Raw genomic sequence first — 24,006 nt, 5'->3', positions numbered from 1 at the left:
CCAGGTGTCTAAGCCCCTGGTGCACTGCTTCACACTTTGTAAAGATTCTGGCCAGGTCTCTGCGCCCCTGGTGCTGCGACGGGTACTTCAGGGGTGCTGGGGAGATGTACGCACATCCGCCCAACAAAAGCTTGGATCGAGGGCTGTCTTTCAATAGATCGAAACCAGTTTTTCCACGAGAATGGAATGCAGATTAATCTGCATCGTCTCAGTTCACTCAGCTGTAAATGCATACTGGCTTTGGATCAGGAAGTAACCTGCATCCCATCCAAAACGGTGGATATTTCAGTAGCAGTGGATGTTGGACATAAACAGATATGGGGGGTGGGGCAAAACCCCTGAAATATTGCACTCATGTTTTAATGTGAGGGGGTGCGTATGTATGTGTTTGTTAAAATCTACAAATGAATTATACATAAAAAAAAAACAGTGGTTAAACTGTAGGCAGGTTTCCATTACCCTTCAAGCACATACATAGTATGAAAGAGTGAATTGGAAATGTGCTTTAAAAAAAGTACATTTTGTGGGGAAACTTCTGAAATAATGCAACAAAGTTTTTTTCATTGACGTAAGGTGGCTTTTCATGCAATTGGGGGAAAAGCCATATTTCAGAAAACTGCAATGGAAACACTTCACATGACTTAGAGAAAGTGTCACATGACCTTCTAAAAATACACGAGTCAGTACTTGTGGATCTTCCATCAAGGACAGGAGGTGATGATCTTGTGGTTAAAGCAGTGGACTTGAAACCGGAGGATCTTTGGTTCAAATCCCAATCAGACCTTGGGCAAAGCCTTCAGTCCATGTGCAGCTGAGCACCTTTCATGGCATGATGACATTAGTGAGCGCTCGCAAGAGAGAGAATATGAACCATCATTTTAAAGTGCTTTGAGCTTCTGGTTCAGATAGAAAAGTATTATATCTGTAAATGAAGTCCATTTAAGAAGAAACCGAGAGCTGTAAGAGACGGGTATTTTTTATTTATTTATTTTTTTTAAATGAAAGGTGTTTGAAATGATGGCGCTGCTCTGCTGGTGACACAGAGGAGGGTTTCTGCTGCAAAATGTTTGTTTGGTATGGAGGCTGTTGATGTTTGTTCTTTTCTTTCTGTCTACCGCTTGTCAGCGGTGGCCTAAATGTGTGGCTTGTGCTTTTGACTGTGCGTGGAGGCTGAGAGGGAGTATGGTGCTGTTAGCACTAGCATGGCTAGTGCTACTTAGCCAGATAGTCCATTGTTTTGTGGATTGGGCTGTTAGCACTGGGGGGCTAGTGTATAGCCGGACTGAGCTGCTGGGTTTAGACCACGGCGCTCTTCCACCGTCTGGCCTGCTGGACGAGGTTCCGAGGGAGTTGGTACGACAATACCAACTGGACCGTCGGCAGGGCAGGAGACTCAGGAAGCGGGGGTTTAGCGACGATGTACCGGACAGCTTCATTCAAGTGGATGGATTTACACACATCCGCCTGGACAGGAACAAAAACTCTGGTAAAACACGGGGGGTGTTGTTTATTGTCAGAGTTGTTCAGTGTTGGACCTGGAAAGAACAACCCAGTTTACACACACACACAGAAAATGATCACGCAAGAGACACAGAATTTCTTTTCCTGATCAGGAGAGGACAAACGAGCCGCTCCTTCAGAAAGAACTGTCGTCTGCTCTGAAGGCCCCGCCCATTTGCTTCTCCTTTTTATTGAATATAGTTACATACAAGCATATAGGAGTGACAGTATTACAAAACAATGGAAAGACACAAAGTCTGGTCTCACATTGATATGAAAACTGTTATGGCTTTGAGCCCTCACTCTCCTAAGCTTCCCATAATAATGTCCAGCCCCGAACCGGTGTTCCGGTTACAATGCTCTTTCCTCAAGGCTGAACTGTTAATTAAAGGTGCACATCTGCGCTTAGCAAAAACATAACTCTAGCAAAACAGTCTGCACATTGACTAAGCCAAAGATCATCTGCTCACTTTCTCGTGTGGCAGTTTTAATGATCACTTGAGCCGTTCAGTGTATATGATTGCTTTTGACACTAAGTAATTATTTAAAGGAATAATGGTACATGAACTCTCACACATGCATATACGTATATATGAAAAATAGAGAACAGTATCAAAGACACGATCACAGAGAGTACATCAAAGTAAAGACATTAATATTTGATAATATATATTGACAACCAGTGTTGCCACAGTTACTTTGAAAAAGTAATCCAATTACTGATTACTCCTTGAAAAAGTAACTTAGTTACTTTACTGATTACTCAATTGTAAAAGTAACTAAGTTAGATTACTAGTTACTTTTTTAGTTACTTTCCCCAGCTGCCGACAACAACTCACTTTATAGTCACCCTTTCTTGACTTCAATGAAAATAAATACTTGTTTTATAAAAAGTAAAATAAAGACCTCTTTCTTGACCTCATATTTAACTGTTGACAGCACTGTAACAGTAAAACTTTCAATTTCAAACCTACATTGTTTAGAAATGTAACTATTAAATTCTAACTCCCTAAACATTTTACTTGTCGAAATTATTATTATTTTAAGCAATATTAGTAGTTGTAGTAAAAAACGGCTTCAAAACTGGACCTTTAATCTAGGGGTGTTGTGGGGGAGGGGGGCACATCCTTGCCCCACGCCCCCATTCCATCTGGATTCGCCCCTGCTTTGGCGTTTGAGCACAAAGAATGGATAACATTTATTTATGCAGAAAACATGACCAGATTTACAGGTAAGAAAGTTTTATTGCGTTTTCACATCATGTGGTCCTCAGAAAGAGAGTTTAGGTGCATTTGAGTGGAAAATAGTGTTGTTGACGCGTCACGGAGGATCAGCTGTTTTTAATGAGACGATACAGAACGGCTCAGCTCAGAATTCTAAATAAAGGAGGGGAAAAAGTATAAAAATGTCTTTGTAAAGCTCAGTGCAGGTGTGCTGATCACCGCGCTTTAAGAGGTGAGGACGAGTTGAGCAGCTGCAAAAAACCGTGGATGAAAAGCTCACAGCTCACTGAAAGTGTGCAGTTCAGTCGAACCCCGACCTCCTGCCCACAGACCAAGTTTAATGCTGCTGTCGACCCACAATGAAAAATAATAGTAACACACAGTGACATGGAGAAGTAACTTTAATCTGATTACTGATTTGGAAAGATTAACGCGTTAGATTACTCGTTACTAAAAAAAAGTGGTCGGATTAGAGTAACGCGTTAAGTAATGCGTTACCGGCATCACTGTTGACAACATAGAGAAAACCCTGTCATTTATATGTTAAAGACAGGTGGTGTACAAACTTTGCTGTCAGACAGGGTATGTAACTCCGATCTTGAGCTCCTCTGTGTAACCTTACAACCTTATTACCTTCCTCGAAAATTCACAAATATATTTGTGTGTGTAGTTTATATTCCACCAAGTTGAAATGCCGCCAGAGCAGCTAGTCAGATTTCAGATTGTGTCCATTCTCATCTTCAAAATAAACTGGATGCTGCCATGTTTGTTCTTGGTGATTTAAATCACTGCAGTTTAAATAAATCCCTGCCTGGCTTCTATCAATATGTTCAGTGTAGCACCAGGAGCAATAAGACTCTGGATAAGTGCTATGGGAACATAAGAGATGCCTACACAGCCAGAGTCAGACCCCCCCTTGGTATTTCGGACCATAATGTAGTCCAGCTTCTCCCCACCTGTTGATCAGCGTTTAAATCTAGTAAACCTGAGGTCCACTCTGTCAAACTGGTCTGCTGACAAGACAGAGGAGCTGAAAGGATGTTTCTTGTGTACAGATTGGGACATTTTTTTTCCAAGATGCGGATATCAACACTGCCACAGAGGCAGTTACTGGTTACATCTCTTTCTGTGTGGAGTCAATCATTCCCCAAAAGATTATTTAGAAATACCCGAATAATAAATCGTATGTCACACGGGAAATACGGGAATGTATTAATAGGAAGAAAGCTGCTTTTAAATCAAGGGACTTTGCAGAGGTCAGGGTCACACAAAAAGACCTGAACCAGAAGATGAGAGATGCTCGACGGCAACATAAGGAGCGCACAGAACGGGACCTTTCCAGAGCAAACAACAAGAGACTGTGGGATTCTGTTCGGGACATGACACACATGGACACAAAAAGGAGACCTGTCATTGACAATAATGAATATGCAAAAGCCAATGAGCTAAATGATTTTTATTTGCATTTTGAGAGTGATAACCAGGAAGAGTGCAGGGACATTTTAAAAGAGATTAGGTGTCATTTGCATGAGGACAGAATTTTAATTGACCCACAATCAGTTACTCGAGTTTTTAAATCAGTGTATACTAATAAAGCCACAGGGCCAGACAGTATGTCTGCTTTTCTTTAAAAACATTTGCAGAGGAGCTCACTCCAGCTTGGCATCAACTCTTCCAGCTCTCTATTGATATTTATTCAGTACCTGAGCTTTGGAAGAGATCAGTTATTATTCCAGTCCCCAAGAAATCACACCCCCAAGTGAATAATAATAATAATCCCTGACAGACTATTATATTAATAAGTCTGTCAGGGACTACAGATGGAAATTAGCCCATGGCATAAATCTGACATATTTACACTTTATGTGTTCATTAATATGTGTTGTCCCTTTTAAATAAATAAATGAAATGAAATAATGATTTTTGGCCAGTGGCCTGAACCTGTAATGTAATGAATCCACCAGCGTGTGCACTTTCTTCACTTTGACTTTGATTTGGTATTTGAGATGAAAGAACAATTTATATTTCCAAATAATATTTAGCAGGACTTGCACATCTGCTGCCATGATGAAAGATGCATAACTTCACTCTGGAGAAATGCTGTCATATCACTATTGTTTTGTCAACATTCTGAAAATATCATTTCTGTTTTGTATCTGCAACATATGTCTTGAACTGATATCTGTAATGGAAACCCACCCTGTGATTGTTTTTGCGCTGCTGGCTGATTTAAGCCTTAACAAGCTTTTAATTATATAAAACTCAGGTTCAATACTTATTCAGAAAAGATTGTTATTAAAGGGGTCATATAGTGCAAAAGGAGTTATACTATGATGTAATGCCGTCAGTGTCCAAAAAAATGACACATACGTGCACAGTGATATTAATTTTTAGGTCAAATCATCCACCTGACTGCGCTGACCCCTTAATACCTATGTGAGTCTCGAGACGAGTCACAAGAACACCGTGGTCCACTGTGTCAAAGGCTGCAGATAAATCTAAAAGCAGAAGAACCGCAGAGTTCCTTGCATCAACAGTTAAAAGAAGGTCATTAAAAACTTTTAAAAGGGCTGTTTCAGTGCTCTGTCTTAATTTAAAACCAGATTGAAACTTCTCCCCTATTTCATTAAGATCATTGGTCATAGACAGCTTTCTCTAAAACTTTAAACACAAATGGCAATTTAGAGATCGGCCTATAGTTGGACAACACATTTGGGTCAAGATTGCTCTTTTTAATGAGCGGCTGGACTACAGCATGTTTAAGAGCTGACGGAAAACAACCACTTGATAGAGAAGCGTTCACAAGTTCAGCAATGTACAGACCAATACACTGAAAAACATCTTTAAACAAATGACCTGGAACAATGTCCAAAGTGCAGGAAGAAGACTTAAGCTGATTAACAGTTTTAGTCAGCTCACAAGTAGATACAGGATTAAAACACTCAAAAACAGCATGACACATGGATGGATCTGCTGACTCCACCTCAGATACAGGACATGATATAAGATCAGAGATTTTATCTCTGAAATAAGAGAGAAAAACATCACAAAGGCTGGCCGAGGGCACAGCAATATTGCTCCCACGAGGATTAATGAGCGAATTCAGAGTGTTAAAAAGCACCTGAGGTTTATGACAGTTTGAGGACACAAGATCTGACGTGAATCTAGTTTTAGCAGCTTTAACTACTCTCTGATACTCAGACAGTCTGTCCCTCAGTATTTGCAAGGAAATGTGAAGATGATCTTTTTTCCATTGTTGCTCAGCGCGCCTACAAGAGCGCCTGAGTTCACAAGTGCGCTCGTTTAACCAAGGCTGTGCCGTGGGCTTTAAGTGCTTCAGCCGTAAAGGAGCCACAGAGTCCAAAGCCTTTGTGCACGCAACATTAAAATAAGAAAGGAGTTTATCAGGAGTTGCATTATCTGAGTCGTTTCTATACGTTTCATGAAAAGCATCAGAAAACAGGGCGGCTTACTCAGTGTTGAATGTGTGCACCGTGGCGCACGGACTGACCATGCTCCGAGACAATGCTACAGAGAATAAAACAGCAAAGTGATCAGAGAAGTGGGTTTCACAAATCTCAATTACATTAGGATTAAGACCGAAAGAAAGCACAATGTCCAAAATATGCCCCTTCTCATGCGTACAGCTTGACACAGACTGAGTCAATCAAATCCAAGAAGTCTTTAACCATCGGCTTGAATTCGCAACAGACGTGGATATTAAAATCCCCAACAATCAGAAAGTGATCGTGATTCAATGATAAGCTGGCCACAAAGTCAGTAAAGTCCTGAATGAAGTCTTTATTTGGCTTTGGAGGGCGATACACCAGTGCGCACAGGACTGGAATATCAGAGCTTATCACAAAAGTCTGCAGGTCAAAGCTGGAGACCCGGAGCCGGTACCTGCCGACAACTGTAGCTTTCTTTATATACAGTAGCGAGCCCACCGCCTCTGCCAGACATCCAAGGTGTACAAAAGTAAAGGCATGCAGGGGGTAAAAGCTCGGAGAAAGGTGAAGACTCACCGACTTGGAGCCAGGTCTCTGTGAGCAGCATCATATCCAGTTTGCGTAATGTAAAAAATTAATTCAATAAAAATGTTTTGTTAGCTAGCGATCTAGCATTCAACAGGCCAAGGCGTAATGACACACTTTCACAGACCCGCGAGGAGCAGTGATACAGCAGCTGGAGGGCGCCAAAATCCACCCCGTGGCGCTTCGCCAGGCGTTTGAGCTGAGGTGCTGCAAGCGGCAGATGACGCAGGGAACACGGGCTGGATCCATCGTAATCCATACAATCTTCTAAATACTGGGAATCCAGGAGTCCTGAAGAGAGGGACAATTCCACGGTTGGACCTCCAGTGAGCCTTAATTTTCACAAGGACACCTCCGCGTTTCCCGCGTTTTCTGGGTCGCTTCCACTGCGTGAGGACAGGTGAGCGCAGCAGGTAAGCAGGTACAGAGCTCAAGGGAGGAAGGAGTCTGGATGTTTGGTCCCCAAAAGTGTTACTTAAAACCAGCTTGTGAGAAAGTTTGAGATCAGTGAGTGCCTGGTGATCATACACTAGCAATCCAGTGGTGATTTCACACAGAATAGATAACAATACAGCAGTAACCAACAGAAAACGCAGAGCAGGTAGACGACTGCCAGTTCAGAAATGAAGAGTTCTGATTCCACTGCCACCCTGTACTCAGAGGAAGAGACTGTTCAGGTGTTACCGTGACTCATGTTCACTCAGGTGTCACAGTTTTGGTAAAAATACCACCCGATTGGATCGGGTTTTGCAGTAAGACTGAAACAGGAACCCACCTCATATCTGCTGTTGTGGTCTTGTCCAGGACCTTAAAGGTATTGTGGTGGAGCAGCCATCCATTCTGAGCTCACTGCGAACTCCGATGTCCATGCCCGCCCTGGAGTCGGTCCTGGTAGAACGTCTGGAAGTCTTCAGCCCGGTCAGCCCCACTGAGGAGCGCTCCCCTGACGCCGTGTCCAGCGCTTCCGAGGCCACAGAAATGGGTCAGTGTGCACAGGGTCCGTAGAGATAGAGATCTTTCTTGTTGTAACAGAAAAAGGAGAAATGAAAAGATTTTGAAACTGATCCCAGTCTTCTTTAAAATAGCATAAACTCGTTTCTGATCCAGTTACCATCAACATGAACATTTGTCAAGTCCATTCCTCCATGTTGATCTCATAAAGCAATATATAAATAAACAGGATGACCACACGACCTCCACCTTCCTCTGTCAGTCGGCAGGGATAGACATACATAATTACATCTGCCGACTGTCAGAGGAGGCCAGTCAGCTCTGATGGGACTTCATGATGTCATAAAGGTAGAATGAGGGAGGAAAAAGGAAAAGAAGGCTTGCTCAGTCTTTCTTTGATTCTAGACTGAGTTCTCAGACCCATAAATCACCATTTGAGTATTAGTGTCTATAAGCAGACTGACAAGGTCATTCTCATAAACTCCACCCCATCTGCCAGTGGGAGGACAAAATGATTAAAAATCAGTGTACTGCTCTGTTCAAACTGGAAATGAGGAAATTCTCTGATTATTCCTGATCTAAAAAATCCCGCTGGGACATTTTAGTTTCAACTGTAGATAATCTTTTTACCTGGTCTGACTCCGCCTGCTTGAATAATCATTTTGCATTCATCTTCTCCCATGTTTGAAAGCTTTGGAATAAAAACGGCTGAACAGCAGCTTCTGAAACACATGTTGACACTTTTTTCCTCCTTTTTACTCTTTGCTCCTCTCACTCCTCTGTCACCCCCATGGCTTCTGTTGTGGCCCCTCTCACTCTCCTGTTGCTCCTCTGTCCCTCCTTTCTATCCCCTCCCTCCCCTTGCCCACGTATCGCTCTCTCCCCCTCGCCCACGTGTCGCTCCCTCACATCTCGCCCACGTGTCACTCACACATCGCTCCCTCTCTCCCCCCTCGCCCACGTGTCGCCCACGCCTCGCTCCCTCACATCTCGCCCACGCGTCGCTCCCTCACATCTCGCCCACGCGTCGCTCCCTCACATGTCGCCCACGCCTCGCTCCCTCACATGTCGCCCACGCCTCGCTCCCTCACATGTCGCCCACGCCTCGCTCCCTCACATGTCGCCCACGCCTCGCTCCCTCACATGTCGCCCACGCCTCGCTCCCTCACATGTCGCCCACGTGTCACTCACACATCGCTCCCTCTGTCCCCCCTCGCCCACGTGTCGCCCACGCCTCGCTCCCTCACATCTCGCCCACGCCTCGCTCCCTCACATGTCGCCCACGCCTCGCTCCCTCACATGTCGCCCACGCCTCGCTCCCTCACATGTCGCCCACGCCTCGCTCCCTCACATGTCGCCCACGCCTCGCTCCCTCACATGTCGCCCACGCCTCGCTCCCTCACATGTCGCCCACGCCTCGCTCCCTCACATGTCGCCCACGCCTCGCTCCCTCACATCTTGCTCTCACTCCCCTCTGGTCTCTCCAGCGCTCAGCCCACAGGTGGTGTCCTCGGTGTCAGAAAGTTGTTTTGCCCGTCAGCACAATGTGTCAGACAACAGTCAGTGTTTTTCTGCAGCCAATGGCCACCTGCCTTCACAGCTGGCAGCACAAAGACCCGGAGCCATCGACAACCAGCCGCTGGTTATCACCGATGCCATGAAGGTGAGTCCGCCGCTAAAGGCACATTGTTTCACAGCAGAGGTCGCCAACCTGCCCTGCATGTTTTTCTGGGGGTCCCTTCTCAAAATGCTTTTGCTACTGTTACCATATCAGCTAATGTAACAAATGTGTGCTAATTCTTTTAGTCATTGTCATTGTCATAGTCATTGGTTGTTTGGATCAGCAATTTCAGTTAAATATATCATATAGCAGACAAACACAGTGATATTTGAGAAGTGAAATGAAGTTTATAGGATTTACAGAAAGTGTGCAATAATTTTTTAAACAAAATTAGACAGGTGCATAAATTTGTGCACCCCAACAGAAAAAAGTGCTTTTCCATCTGCATCAGATGCTCAAAGCGCTTTACAATTATGCCTCACATTCACCCCAATGTCAGGGTGCTGCCATACAAGGCGCTCACTACACACCGGGAGCAGTAGGGGATTAAAGGCCTTGCCCAAGGGCCCTTAGTGATTTTCCAGTCAGGCGAGGATTTGAACCCATGATCTTCTGGATTCAAGCCCAGCACCTTAACCACTAGACCATCACCTCCCCAAGTAGATCCTCCTTTTGCAGAAATAACAGCCTCTAAACACTTCCTGTAGCTTCTAATGAGATTCTGGATTCTGATTGAAGGTATTTTGGACCATTCCTCTTTACAAAACATCTCAGGTTTGTTGGTTTCCGAGCATGGACAGCCCGCTTAAAATCACACCACAGATTTTGAATAATATTCAGGTCTGGGGACTGAGATGGCCATTCCAGAACGTTGTACTTGTTCCTCTGCATGAATGCCTTAGTAGATTTTGAGCAGTGTTTAGGGTCATTGACTTGTTGAAAGATCCAGCCCCGGCGCAACTTCAACTTTGTCACTGATTCGTGAACATTGTTCTCAAGAATCTGCTGATATTGACTGGAATCCATGTGACCCTTAACTTTAACAAGATTACCAGTACCTGCACTGGCCCCACAGCCCCACAGCATGATGGAACCACCTCCAGATTTTACTGTAGGTAGCAAGCGACTCTGTTTGTGGCATGTACGCAGAAAAGGCTTCCTCTGCATTACAGCATTATACAGTATCTTGTAGAAGAATTTTTAGGTCCATATTTGAACTGTGATGAACTATCAAGTGTCCTGATCCGAACTGTATGTCCTCTGGTTGAACTAGCAGGTGTTCAACCCAAAAAAAGGGCTCTATTAGTCATTTAGTCTGTCAGGGGCTTTCCAAGGCCTTTTAGGTGCTTTCCCGCAGGCCACGTGCGGGGGCCTCAGGCCAGCTGCACCTGTGGCTGAAGGTCTTTTAAAAAAATCAGTTGTAAATCCTTCATGTTTTAATGGGAGCGTTTGTCACATTGAAATAATGGCCTAACACCTGCTTAGGGTTCACTAGAGGACGCTTCCAATAGAAAACCATGTCTTGGGAATGAAATAAATAAAAAAGTCGAAGGAGGAGCGATGCCCGCGGGTCTCCAATAAATAGACGAGCGCGGTTGTCATATTCAGTCTCTCTAGAGGACTCAGTTTGTCTAAGCTTTGTGTCGAAGGCTTAAATAAACTTAAAAACTCTGTGCATTTTATCTTGCTTAAGGCTGAATTATTCTAAAGTGTTGTGTCCTCTTTCTAGCATATCACTTGCAATTAGTTTGTGTTATCTAAAAGACGACATCCTGAGAAGACCAAAAAGACGAGCCGCGACAATCTCTTTGTGCAAAGTACGCTGTATAGTTGAACGATGCACAGAGACACTATCTGCAACAAGATCATGTTGTAGGTCTGTGGGTTGACTATGACTGTTCTCATCATCCTTCGCTTCAGCTTATCTGAGATTTTTCTTGGCCTGCCACTTCAGGCCTTAACAATTTTGTGTTCCCATAATTAGTGCTAAATGTATTCAAATCAGTAAAATGACAAGGTGCCCAAATTTATGCACCTGCCTAATTTTGTTTAAATAATTAATGCACACTTTCTGGAAATGCTATAAACTTCACTTCTCAAATATCAGCATGTTCGTCTGCTATATGATATATTTAACTGAAATTTCTGATCCAGACAACCAATGATTTATAGAGGAAAATCATGAAAATTATCAGGGGGGCCCAAACTTTTGCATACAACTGTATGGTGTGAAACAATACGTCATCTTAACAATATGAGCTGCCCAGTAGTAAAATAAAAAATTTGGTAGACCCCAACCACCGTTAGACTTAATTCTCTCCATGCTCGCCTTCTTTATACGTGCAGGCTTTTTATTCCAGATGAATGTTGTGATAAAGCGATCCAGCTGAGCAAAATAGGATTGTGGAAGAAAAAATAGGCATCATTTGAAATAGATAAAGAAACTTGGGCATCTCAGTTGTCTTTATAGCATTTATCCATCCTGCCAGTGAGGATGGAAGTTTTGACCACCTGTCCAGATCAGTATTGGTACGGTCTAAAATAGATTTGTAGTTCTGATTAAAAAGAAAAAATATAGCTTTAGTTGAACCTGCTACTTCTATTCCCAGGTAAGTAAATTTGGTGCTCTCAATTTTAAACATGTGATTTTCATATGTAATCTGTTTTACCAGATTATTCAATGGAAATAACAAAGATTTTGACAAATTAACTCTATACCCTGATATAGTACAAAATTTTTGCAGCCAATAAAAAGGTAAGGCATGCTCTCAGTTGGATCTGATATTAGCAGAAGTAAATCATCAGCATAAAGCAGTATTTTTTGTTTGTTTCACTCCTGGAAATACTCTTAATCCTGCTGTCTGCTCTAATAGCAATCGCCAGTTCTTCGATCGCAATATCAAACAAAAAGGTTGACAAACAACAACCCTGACTTGTACCTATGTAAAGGAAAAAATATTCCGAAATCACATAATTTGTCCTGACTGCAGCCATAGGTGTAGAATATAATACTTTGATCCACCTACAGAAAGTGGGCCCATTCCGATTTTTTTCTAAGGCTGCAAAGAGATAAGCCCATTCCATTCTATCAAATGCTTTTTCAGCATCAAGATAACTTCAGATTTGGATGGAAAAATATGATTAGATTTTTTTTAAGACCCCCAATCACATCACATTAAGTTTTGATAAAAATAAATCACATTTATGTTGGAGAAACTGTGGACAGATTGGTGATCATACACATGTTTTGGGCTTGTCCAGTATTGGGACCATTTTGGCAGGGGTTTTTGAGTTAGGTTGAAACTATTTTGAAGTACAGAGTGTCTCTGGAAATAATTAGTTGTGTAATCGATTCCCATACCGGATCGGTCGCGGCCCGGGTTAACAACGTCCGCCACCGGTGCTATTGCCCAACAAGGTGCCGGTGGAAATTGGGCTACTGCTGGGCGAAGACGAGGAAGAAGAGGAGGAAAACGTTGCCACGAACAGCGGGAGAAGAAGCAAACTAGAAGGGTGGAAATGAGAGTGGGGACTTTGAATGTTGGTAGTATGACTGGTAAAGGGAGAGAGCTGGCTGATATGATGGAGAGGAGAAAGGTAGACATATTGTGTGTGCAAGAGACCAAGTGGAAGGGAAGTAAGAGCAGGAGCATCGGCGGTGGGTACAAGTTGTTGTACCATGGTGAGGACAGCAAGAGAAATGGTGTTGGGGTCATTTTAAAGGAAGAGTATGTTAAGTGTGTTGGAGGTTAAGTGAGTGTCTGACAGGGTGATGAGTGTGAAGTTGGAAATTGAAGGGGTGATGATGAATATCATCAGTGCATATGCCCCAGAGGTAGGATGTGAGATGAAGGAGAAAGAAGATTTCTAGAGTGTGTTAGATGAGGTGGTGGAGAGTGTGCCCAAGCATGAAAGAGTGATGATAGGAGCAGACTTCAATGGGCATGTTGGTGAAGGGAACAGAGGTGATGAGGAAGTAATGGGTAGATATGGTATCAAGGATAGGAATGGGGAAGGACAGATGGTAGTTGATTTTGCAAAAAGGATGGAAATGGCTGTGGTGAATACCTACTTTAAGAAAAGGGAGGAGCACAGGGTAACATATAAGAGTGGAGGAAGGTGCACACAGGTGGACTACATTCTTTATAGGAGATGCAAGCTAAAAGAAATCACAGACTGTAAGGTGGTAGCAGGAGAGAGTGTCACTAGACAGCATAGGATGGTTGTTTGTAGGATGACTTTAGAGGTAAAGAAGAAGAAGAGAGTGAGAGCTCAACAAAGGATCAGATGGTGGAAGCTGAAGGAGGAAGACTGTTGTGTGAAATTTAGCGAGCAGGTGAGAGAAGCACTAGTTGGAGGGGAAGCAATTTTGGACAACTGGAAAAGTACTGCAGATGTGGTGAGGGAGACAGCTAGGGCAGTACTGGGTATGACATCTGGACAGTGGAAGGAAGACAAGGAGACTTGGTGGTGGAATGAGGAGGTCCAGGAAAGCATAAGGAGAAAGAGGTTGGCGAAAAAGTTTTGGGATCGTCAGAGAGATGAAGAAAGTAGACAGGAGTACAAGGAGATGTGGCGTAAGGCAAGAAGAGAAGTGGCAAAAGCAAAGGAAAAGGCATATTGCGAGCTGTACAAGAAGTTGAATAGTAAGGAAGGAGAAAAGGACTTGTACCGATTGGCCAGATAAAGGGACAGAGCTGGAAAGGATGTGCAGCAGGTTAGGGTGGTAAAAGATGCACATGGTAATGTGCTGACAAGTGAGGAGTGTGTGCTGAGAAGGTGGAGGGAATATTTTGAAGAGTTGAGTAAAAGAGATTAGCAAGGACGAAGTGAGGGCTGCTATGAAGAGGATGAAGAGTGGAAAGGCAGTTGGTCCAGATGACATTCCAATGGAGGCATGGAAATGTCTAGGAGAGATGGCAGTAGAGTTTCTAACCAGATTGTTTAATAAAATCTTGGAAAGTGAGAGGATGCCTGAGGAGTGGAGACGAAGTGTGCTGGTTCCTATTTTCAAGAACAAGGGTGATGTGCAGAGCTGCAGTAACTACAGAGGCATAAAGCTGATCAGCCACAGCATGAAGTTATGGGAAAGAGTATTAGAAGCTAGGCTTAGAAAACAGGTGAAGATCTGTGAGCAGCAATATGGTTTCATGCCGAGAAAGAGCACTACAGATGCAATGTTTGCTCTGAGAATACTGTTGGAAAAGTATAGAGAAGGACAGAAAGAGTTACATTGTGTGTTTGTGGACTTAGAAAAAGCTTATGATAGGGTGCCAAGAGAAGAGTTGTGGCATTGTATGAGGAAGTACGTTAGGGTAGTGCAGGACATGTACAAGAATAGTGTGACAGCGGTGAGATGCGCAGTCGGAATGACAGACTCATTCAAGGTGGAGGTGGGATTACACCAAGGATCAGCTCTGAGTCCTTTCTTGTTTGCAGTGGTGATGGACAGGTTGACAGATGAGATCAGACAGGACTCCCCATGGACTATGATGTTTGCAGATGACATTGATCTGTAGTGAGAGTAGAGAGCAAGTTGAGTCTAGTCTGGAGAAGTGGAGATATGCTTTGGAGAGAAGGGGAATGAAAGTCATTAGAAGCAAGACTGAGTACATGTGTGTGAATGAGAGGGAGCCCAGTGGAATAGTGCAGTTACAAGGAGTAGAAGTGGTGAAAGTAGATGAGTTTAAATATTTGGGGTCAACTGTTCAAAGTAATGGAGAGTGTGGTAGAGAGGTGAAGAAGAGAGTGCAGGCAGGGTGGAGTGGGTGGAGAAAGGTGGCAGGAGTGATTTGTGACCGAAGAATATCAGCAAGAGTGAAGGGGAAAGATTACAAAACAGTAGTGAGACCAGCTATGTTGTATGGTTTAGAGACAGTGGCACTAACAAAAAGTCAGGAGGCAGAGCTGGAGGTGGCAGAGCTGAAGATGTTAAGATTCTCTTTGGAAGTGACAAGAACGGACAAGATTAGGAATGAACGTATCAGAGGGACAGCTCAGGTGGGACGGTTTGGAGACAAAGTCAGAGAGGCGAGATTGAGATGGTTTGGACATGTGCAGAGGAGGGACCCAGGGTATATAGGGAGAAGGATGCTGAGGATGGATCCACCAGGCAGGAGGAGAAGAGGGAGACCAAAGAGGAGGTTCATGGATGTGCTGAGAGAGGACATGCAGGTGGTTGGTGTGACAGAGGAAGATACAGAGGACAGGGTGAGATGGAAACGATTGATCTGCTGTGGCGACCCTTAACGGGAACAGCCGAAAGACAAAGAAGAAGAAGAAGAAGAAGTTATCGGAATATCCCCAAATGTGGAGACATATAAGCATGCCAAATTGATATAAATACTACTATTAGTGGCAAAAAAAATTGATAAAATTGTGGCTTGAAGTCCAACCCCCTACACTTAATCAATGGAAAGAGGGTCTGAAATCAGTGTTTCACATGGAAAAAATTACGGCTCAACTTCATTTGAAATTTGATCAATTTAAAGAGCTGTGAGATCCAGTAAGCAAATATTATGGCTGGACACAGTGATGCCATAATGCTATGGTATAACACAATACTAGTATTATTGTATGTGCCTTCATCCATGCCCTTTTGTTTTTGTTCTCTTTTTTGGGATATTCTAACTGAAACTTTGAAAGCTGTATGTTGTGACAATTACCCAAAACCCCTGAGACGCCATTTGTTCACATATGTTCTTATTTGTGAGAAAGTGTATTGAATTAACTATCAGAAGAGGTAAAAATGTATAAATTTTGTAAACTGAGATACATTTTGAAATATCCATCCATTTTCTTCCACTTTATCCGGAGTCGGGTCGTGGGGGCAGCAGCTCAAGCAAAGCCGCCCAGACCTCCCGATCCACACACACACCTCCCCCAGCTCCTCTGGGGGAACCCCAAGGCGTTCCCAAGCTGGCCGAGAGATGTAGTCCCTCCAGCGTGTCCTGGGTCTTCCCCGGGGCCTCCTCCCAGTGGGAAGTGCCCGGAACACCTCTCCAGCGAGGCATCCAGGGGCCATCCAGAAAAGATGCCCGAGCCACCTCAACTGACTCCTTTTGACGTGGGGGAGCAGCGGCTCGACTCCGAGCTCCTCCCGAGTGACCGAGCTCCTCACCCTATCTCTAAGGGAGCTCCCAGCCACCCTGCAGAGGAAACTTATCTCGGCCGCTTGTACTCGCGATCTCGTTCTTTTGGTCATGAGCTAAATCTCATGACCATAGGTGAGGATCGGAACGTAGATCGATCGGCAAATCGAGAGCTTTGCCCCCCTACTCAGCTCTCTCTTCACCACGACGGTCCGATACAGCGACGGCATCACTGCAGATGCTGCACTGATCCGTAAAAAATTACAATTATTTTTAAATTATCTTCCCATGAACACTAAACATCAAAATATAACAAAGAAACCCAAAGAAAAAAAAGAGGAATAGAATGAGTAAACATAAAACAATATATATAAAATAAAAGGGGGGGGGGTGTAGAATGGGGAAGGGGAGTCAGTGGGCTACTCAAAGGCATTAGTTGTGGATCACTCAAAGAATTCCAGAAAAGGACACCACAATTTATAAAAAAAATGTTTTCAGATCCACGAATTGTGTATCTGTTTGTTTTTTTTTGTTTGTTTGTTTTTTTTCTAAATCCATGCAGGACATTACTTCTCTTAACTTGAGGTGGGCGATAACGGGAATTTTGGTATTGATCCGATACCAAGTAAATATAGGGCCCAGTATCACTGATATCGATACCGATACCAATACTTTTTCATATTTAAGCTTCATGGATCCAAAGGATCCAAAAGACCTAGGATAGAATTCCGCCAAACATTGTATGTGACAACAAAATACTTTATTATCACAGTCAACATTTTTGTTTAAAAAAATATCACTCAACACAACTTAAAACAAAATCTCCTGAGGTAAAGGGCTGACAAACCACAATACAAGGGTGTGCTGCTCCATGTTGTGTGACACAGCGCAGTGCTGCTTGTACAGACAGATTGTATACTTTGATGAATCTGCGTGCGCAGCAGTCAGTGCATGCGGGAGAGAAAAAAGCTTGCGCATCGATTTTTTTTTTTTTTTTTTTACACGAGGATCATTCAGTATCAATATCAGCGTTGGTATCGATATTATAGATATTAGGATCGATCCGCCCACCTCTGCTCTTGACCACTGTGTAAGTGAAGGGGGTGAGGAATCCTTCCACACAAGTAAAATAGCTCTTGAAAAATGAAAATTTCAAAACTTTAAGCTTGGAATTTGGCAAGTTCAGGTCCGGGGCCACTCCAAAAATAGCACAGAATGGATCTGGTTTAATTTGATGCTGCAAGATACCACACATTGTGCAAAAAAACAGAATTCCAAAAACAGACCAATGAGGGACAGGACCAGTACATGTGAAACAATGTACTAGGACAACATCTACACCTTGAACAAGCTGGATCAACATCTGGGTACATGCGTGCCAACGTAACCTTGGACAGGTGCACACCATGAACAGTCTTAAACTGAATGAGTGCACACATGGATGCAGTGTGAACCTGGCCAAGGATAGGATCCCACAGTTCATTGTAATAAGATTGAGATCTTGTTCCCATCTGGATTTAATAACGGCTGCAGAGGGACACTGAAGGTCTGAGATATAGTTGTACAAGGTTGAAATTATACCCTTACAAGTTGGCTTGAACATTAACAGATCATCGATGGGATTGTGTGGAGGGTTTTGAGAAAACTGTGCAATCATAGTTCGCATGTAGTGTCTGACCTGCAAAAAATGACAGAAATGAGTAGATGGAATATCAGATTTGGTAGACAGTTGAGAAAAGCTTGCAAATTGTCCATCTAAATATAAATCAGTAAAACATTTTAATTAAACCCTTTCTGTGCCAAATGTGAAAGGCATCATCTGTCATTAAAGGAACAAATAAGTGATTCGCAGCAACTGGACTTTGAAGTGAGAGACTGGAGACCAAAACAATTCCTAAACTGAGACCACATTCTGATAGAATGGTGTGCTACTCTATTATTATTATTATTATTATTATTATTATTACTAGGTAAAGACAAAGCGAGAGGAAGTGATAAACCTAAAGTTGCAGGCAAAGAAATCGTATTGTCTGCATGAGACTCCATGATAACCCAGACAGGTGGTGGTGGTTCCAATAAAAGCGTTTTCAGTACAACATACACTTGATATTTGTAGCCCAATAATAATGTTGAAAGTTAGGCAGAGCCATACCTCCCATCCTCTTCGGTCTCAAGAGCCTTCCTCAGTCCTGGATGTTTGCCATTCCAAATAAATTAAATAATTATAAAGAATTCAGAGAGTTAAAAAGGATTTAGGAATCAGAATGGGAAGACACTGAGGACACTGAAGTTTAAAAATTTTGGAAGTAACCTCATTTTAACAGAATTAATTCTGCCAATTAAAGATAAAGATAATTGGGACCATTTAGGCAGTATTTGCTTGCACTGATCAAGAATGGGGAGAAAATTCTTTTTAAACACGATTAAATTAAGTGACACATATTCCAAGATAATTGAAACGATCAGTAACTACTTTAAAATGGACATTTTCAAGACCCGTGTCTGGAACCTTATCAATTAATAACAAATAATTCACTTTTCTTCATATTAATTTTGTATCCAGAAATCTTGCTGAAACCATCCACTATATTAAGTGCAGCAGGTAAAGAAGTGAAAGGATTGGAAAGGAACCACAAAAGATCATCAGCATAAAGTGAGACCCTGTGCTCAATACACCCCCCCCCCCCCCCCCCCCCCCAAATGCTTTGTATGTCCCCATTGCCACAAATCCCAATTGCTAGAGTTTCGATCATTAGGGCAAAAAGCAAAGGACTTAAAGGACAGCCCTGCCACGGGAAAACCTAAAATAGTCAGAATAGCGACAGTTAGGTAAAACTGAAGCCAAAGCACTAGAAGTTTAACCCAGGAACAAAATAAAGGTCTGAAACCAAACCTTTATAAAGTAAAAAACAAACAATTCCACTCAACCCTGTCAAATGCATTTTCAGCATGATACTATCTACTTCTGATTGATATAAAGTAGAATAATATTGTTTAAAGGGGTCATTAATGACCCGTGGGGCTACGAGAAATCAAATCAGCACCTCTGTATCAATTCCTGAGCTCAATTGCTCAGCTGACTGCTGTTTAAGTTGAAGTGCACGGAGTCTCCGTCCCTCCCTGTCCTGATACTTTTTTGACTTTCCATGTCACAAGTGTATTAAATTGTTTGCAGCAATTTAGTTTCTCTTTGAAAAGACCTGGTATGGGTGAGAAAGCATAGTGTCTGCCAATATCTGCAATTTTGTCCGCCAGCTCTTTAAGTTGTTTGAAGCGCTCTCGATCCCTATGTGCCACACAGAAGGACAATTTGACCCCTAATGTAAGCCTTCATGGACTCCCACAAAACTCCCCTTGACACATTTGGAGTATCATTAATTTCCAGAAAGAAGTCAATCTGATTAATAAGAAATGTCTTAAAATGTTTCCATAGAAGTAGTTGGGGGGTCTAGCCGCCAAGTTCGTTGGGGTGCTACATTGCCTATAAAGAATAGGTCCATCTGCACTGGACAATGATCTGATAGCACTATATTGTGATATTTGCTGCTTGAGATTAAGGGAAGTAGCAGATTGTCAACAATGAAATAGTCAATCCTGGAATAACTATGGGGAACAGGGTAGAAGAAGTAGAATTGTTTCGCAGTTGGATTGTTATCTACCAAGTGTCAGATAAACCGTAAGAATGAAGGAGAGAATTAATGGCCACTGCAGCTGACAAGAGAGTATTGCCTGACCTTATACTTGACCTGTCTAGTTGGGCATGAAGGACACAATTAAAATCTCCACCTAATACTAGTTTGTAGGAATTAAGATCCGGGAGAGTTGAAAACAAATTAAAGAAAAAATTGTGTGTTGTCCCAATTTGGTCCATAAATGTTTGCCAATATCAATGGTGTGTTAAAGAACTTACCCACTACAACAACATATCTGCCATTAGCATCTGATATCAATCAATCAATCAACTTTTTTCTTGTATAGCGCCAAATCACAACAAACAGTTGCCCCAAGGCGCTCCACATTGCAAGGCAAGGCCATACAATAATTATGAAACACAGTCTACGTCTAAAGCAACATAACCAAGGGATGGTCCAGGGTCACCCGATCCAGCCCTAACTATAAGCCTTAGCGAAAAGGAAAGTTTTAAGCCTAATCTTAAAAGTAGAGAGGGTATCTGTCTCCCTGATCTGAATTGGGAGCTGGTTCCACAGGAGAGGAGCCTGAAAGCTGAAGGCTCTGCCTCCCATTCTACTCTTACAAACCCTAGGAACTACAAGTAAGCCCGCAGTCTGAGAGCGAAGCGCTCTAATGGGGTAATATGGTACTATGAGGTCCCTAAGATAAGATGGGACCTGATTATTCAAAACCTTATAAGTAAGAAGAAGAATTTTAAATTCTATTCTAGCATTAACAGGAAGCCAATGAAGGGAGGCCAACACGGGTGAGATATGCTCTCTCCTGCTAGTCCCCGTCAGTACTCTAGCTGCAGCATTCTGAACCAACTGAAGGCTTTTTAGGGAACTTTTAGGACAACCTGATAATAATGAATTACAATAGTCCAGCCTAGAGGAAACAAATGCATGAATTAGTTTTTCAGCATCACTCTGAGACAAGACCTTTCTGATTTTAGAGATATTGCGTAAATGCAAAAAGGCAGTCCTACATATTTGTTTAATATGCGCTTTGAATGACATATCCTGATCAAAAATAACTCCAAGATTTCTCACATTATTACTAGAGATCAGGGAAATGCCATCCAGAGTAACGATCTGGTTAGACACCATGCTTCTAAGATTTGTGGGGCCAAGTACAATAACTTCAGTTTTATCTGAGTTTAAAAGCAGGAAATTAGAGGTCATCCATGTCTTTATGTCTGTAAGACAATCCTGCAGTTTAGCTAATTGGTGCATATCCTCTGGCTTCATGGATAGATAAAGCTGGGTATCATCTGCGTAACAATGAAAATTTAAGCAATACCATCTAATAATACTGCCCAAGGGAAGCATGTATAAAGTGAATAAAATTGGTCCTAGCACAGAACCTTGTGGAACTCCATAATTAACTTTAGTCTGTGAAGAAGATTCCCCATTTACATGAACAAACTGTAATCTATTAGACAAATATGATTCAAACCACCGCAGCGCAATGCCTTTAATACCTATGACATGCTCTAGTCTCTGTAATAAAATTTTATGGTCAACAGTATCAAAAGCAGCACTGAGGTCCAACAGAACAAGCACAGAGATAAGTCCACTGTCCGAAGCCATAAGAAGATCATTTGTAACCTTCACTAATGCTGTTTCTGTACTATGATGAATTCTAAAACCTGACTGAAACTCTTCAAATAGACCATTCCTCTGCAGGTGATCAGTTAGCTGTTTTACAACTACCCTCTCAAGAATCTTTGAGAGAAAAGGAAGGTTGGAGATTGGCCTATAATTAGCTAAGATAGCTGGGTCAAGTGATGGCTTTTTAAGTAATGGTTTAATTACTGCCACCTTAAAGGCCTGTGGTACATAACCAACTAACAAAGATAGATTGATCATATTTAAGATTGAAGCATTAAATAATGGTAGGACTTCCTTGAGCAGCCTGGCAGGAATGGGGTCTAATAAGCATGTTGATGGTTTGGATGAAGTAACTAATGAAAATAACTCAGACAGAACAATCGGAGAGAAAGAGTCTAACCAAATACCGGCATTACTGAAAGCAGCCAAAGATAACGATACATCTTTGGGATGGTTATGAGTAATTTTTTCTCTAATAGTCAAAATTTTGTTAGCAAAGAAAGTCATGAAGTCATTACTAGTTAAAGTTAATGGAATACTCAGCTCAATAGAGCTCTGACTCTTTGTCAGCCTGGCTACAGTGCTGAAAAGAACCTGGGGTTGTTCTTATTTTCTTCAATTAGTGATGAGTAGAAAGATGTCCTAGCTTCACGAAGGGCTTTCTTATAGAGCAACAAACTCTTTTTCCAGGCTAAGTGAAGATCTTCTAAATTAGTGAGACGCCATTTCCTCTCCAACTTACGGGTTATCTGCTTTAAGCTACGAGTTTGTGAGTTATACCACGGAGTCAGACACTTCTGATTTAAAGCTCTCTTTTTCAGAGGAGCTACAGCATCCAAAGTTGTCTTCAATGAGGATGTAAAACTATATGATATGACTTCAGAGTGTTCAAATGGAATCCCTTTCCTAATTAAACTGCTGTTCCCCTGGCTTTATAGTTAAAGCATGAATGAATGAATAATTTGCCCAATCCACTTACAGCTTAGTCTTTTTTGAGAATTAGCATTTAAATGCATCTCTTGCAACAATATTATATCAGGTTTTAATGATTTGAAATGACTAAATATTTTTGCTCCGTTTAACCAAATTTTTCAACTCTTTGATGTTCCAGCTAACAAACGAAATTACTCTTTTTCAATTACTTACTTTATCCAAAATCCCATCGTGACATTTTGGGATGAGCCGGTCCTACATGTTGGCTATATCTGAGTACCTCAGTACGTTCACGTTCAGCATCAATTTGACCAGCTGGAGCTTGACCTGGCTTTGTGTGTCATACATCATACGGATAAGGTGAGGAACCTTGGGGTGACTTTTGATCCTTTGGCCTCCATATTATGGATATTACAAGAAGTGCCCTTTTCTCTCTGCAAAATATAGTGAGGATTTGTTCCATCCTGTCTATGGCTGATGCTGAGACCCTGATCAATGCTTTTGTTTCTTCCAGATTACGTTGTTGTAATGTCCTACTTTCCAGGGTTACCGCCGTCCAGCATTAGGGGTCTTCAGCTGGTTCAGAATGCTGCTGCTGAAGCAGAAAGTTTGAGCACATTACACCTATTCTGGTATCTCTTCATTGGCGTCCTGCCTCTGTGAGATCCAATTTCAAGATTCTGCTATTGGCCTATAAAATTGTACATGGACTGGCACTGGTCTGTCTGGCTGATTGAATTAAACCCTACGTACCGGCCCGGGCTGTGCCTTCACAGGATGCAGGACTGCTCTGTGTTCCAAGGGTGAATAAAAAGTCTGCAGGAGAGAGAGCCTTCTCATATCGTGCCCCTGTTTTGTGGAATGATCTCCCGGCCTCAATAAGACATTCAGATTCTGTGGAGACTTTTAAGAACAGACTAAAGGCACCTTTTTAATCAGTCTTATAGTTAGGATGTTATGTTAGCATCTTTTTTAATTCTTTTAATGTTTTTACTTTTTATTGTGCTTTTTTTTTTTTTACTTTTAATTGTACTTTTGATCTTTTAATTTTATTTTACATTGTTCTTGAACTGTTTTGTGTGAGGCGCCTTGAGGTGACGCTGTCGCGAATTGGCGCATTATAAATTGAGTAAGTTGAAATTGAATTGAATGTTTGAGTCAAACCATAACCCCCCAAAAAACCCAGACAAAAACAAACAGTTAAACATACCTACTTTTACCATCCTGGTCTCCTGGGCTGGTCTTCTTTGAACCCAAGACTGCCCTATAACCTCTCCTCCTACTCGTAAGCATATAACATGTCAACATTGACTCAAACACTCGCATGAACTCTGCAAAGGTAGAACAAAATAACATAGGGATCCCCCCAATGCCATTATTGCTGCATATGTACTGTCACTTATTGGATCAGAAGTTAGAATTCTTAGC

General features: G+C 42.3%; 1 protein-coding gene across 1 annotated transcript in view; it reads left to right on the top strand.

Moving 5' to 3' along the window:
- usp32 (ubiquitin specific peptidase 32) overlaps positions 1-24,006 on the top strand; it is a 215,450-nt gene that overhangs the window by 118,728 nt on the left and 72,716 nt on the right. The window contains exons 13-14 of the mRNA XM_034169021.1: positions 7,562-7,739; positions 9,196-9,371. Of these exons, the coding sequence (XP_034024912.1) occupies positions 7,562-7,739; positions 9,196-9,371 (354 nt within the window). The remainder of the gene's footprint in view (positions 1-7,561; positions 7,740-9,195; positions 9,372-24,006) is intronic.

This window comes from Thalassophryne amazonica, chromosome 4 (assembly GCF_902500255.1).
Source record: "Thalassophryne amazonica chromosome 4, fThaAma1.1, whole genome shotgun sequence".
Taxonomy (NCBI): Eukaryota; Metazoa; Chordata; class Actinopteri; order Batrachoidiformes; family Batrachoididae; genus Thalassophryne; species Thalassophryne amazonica.
Note: the sequence above shows the minus strand (reverse complement) of the source record. Positions and strands in the feature narration are given on the sequence as shown.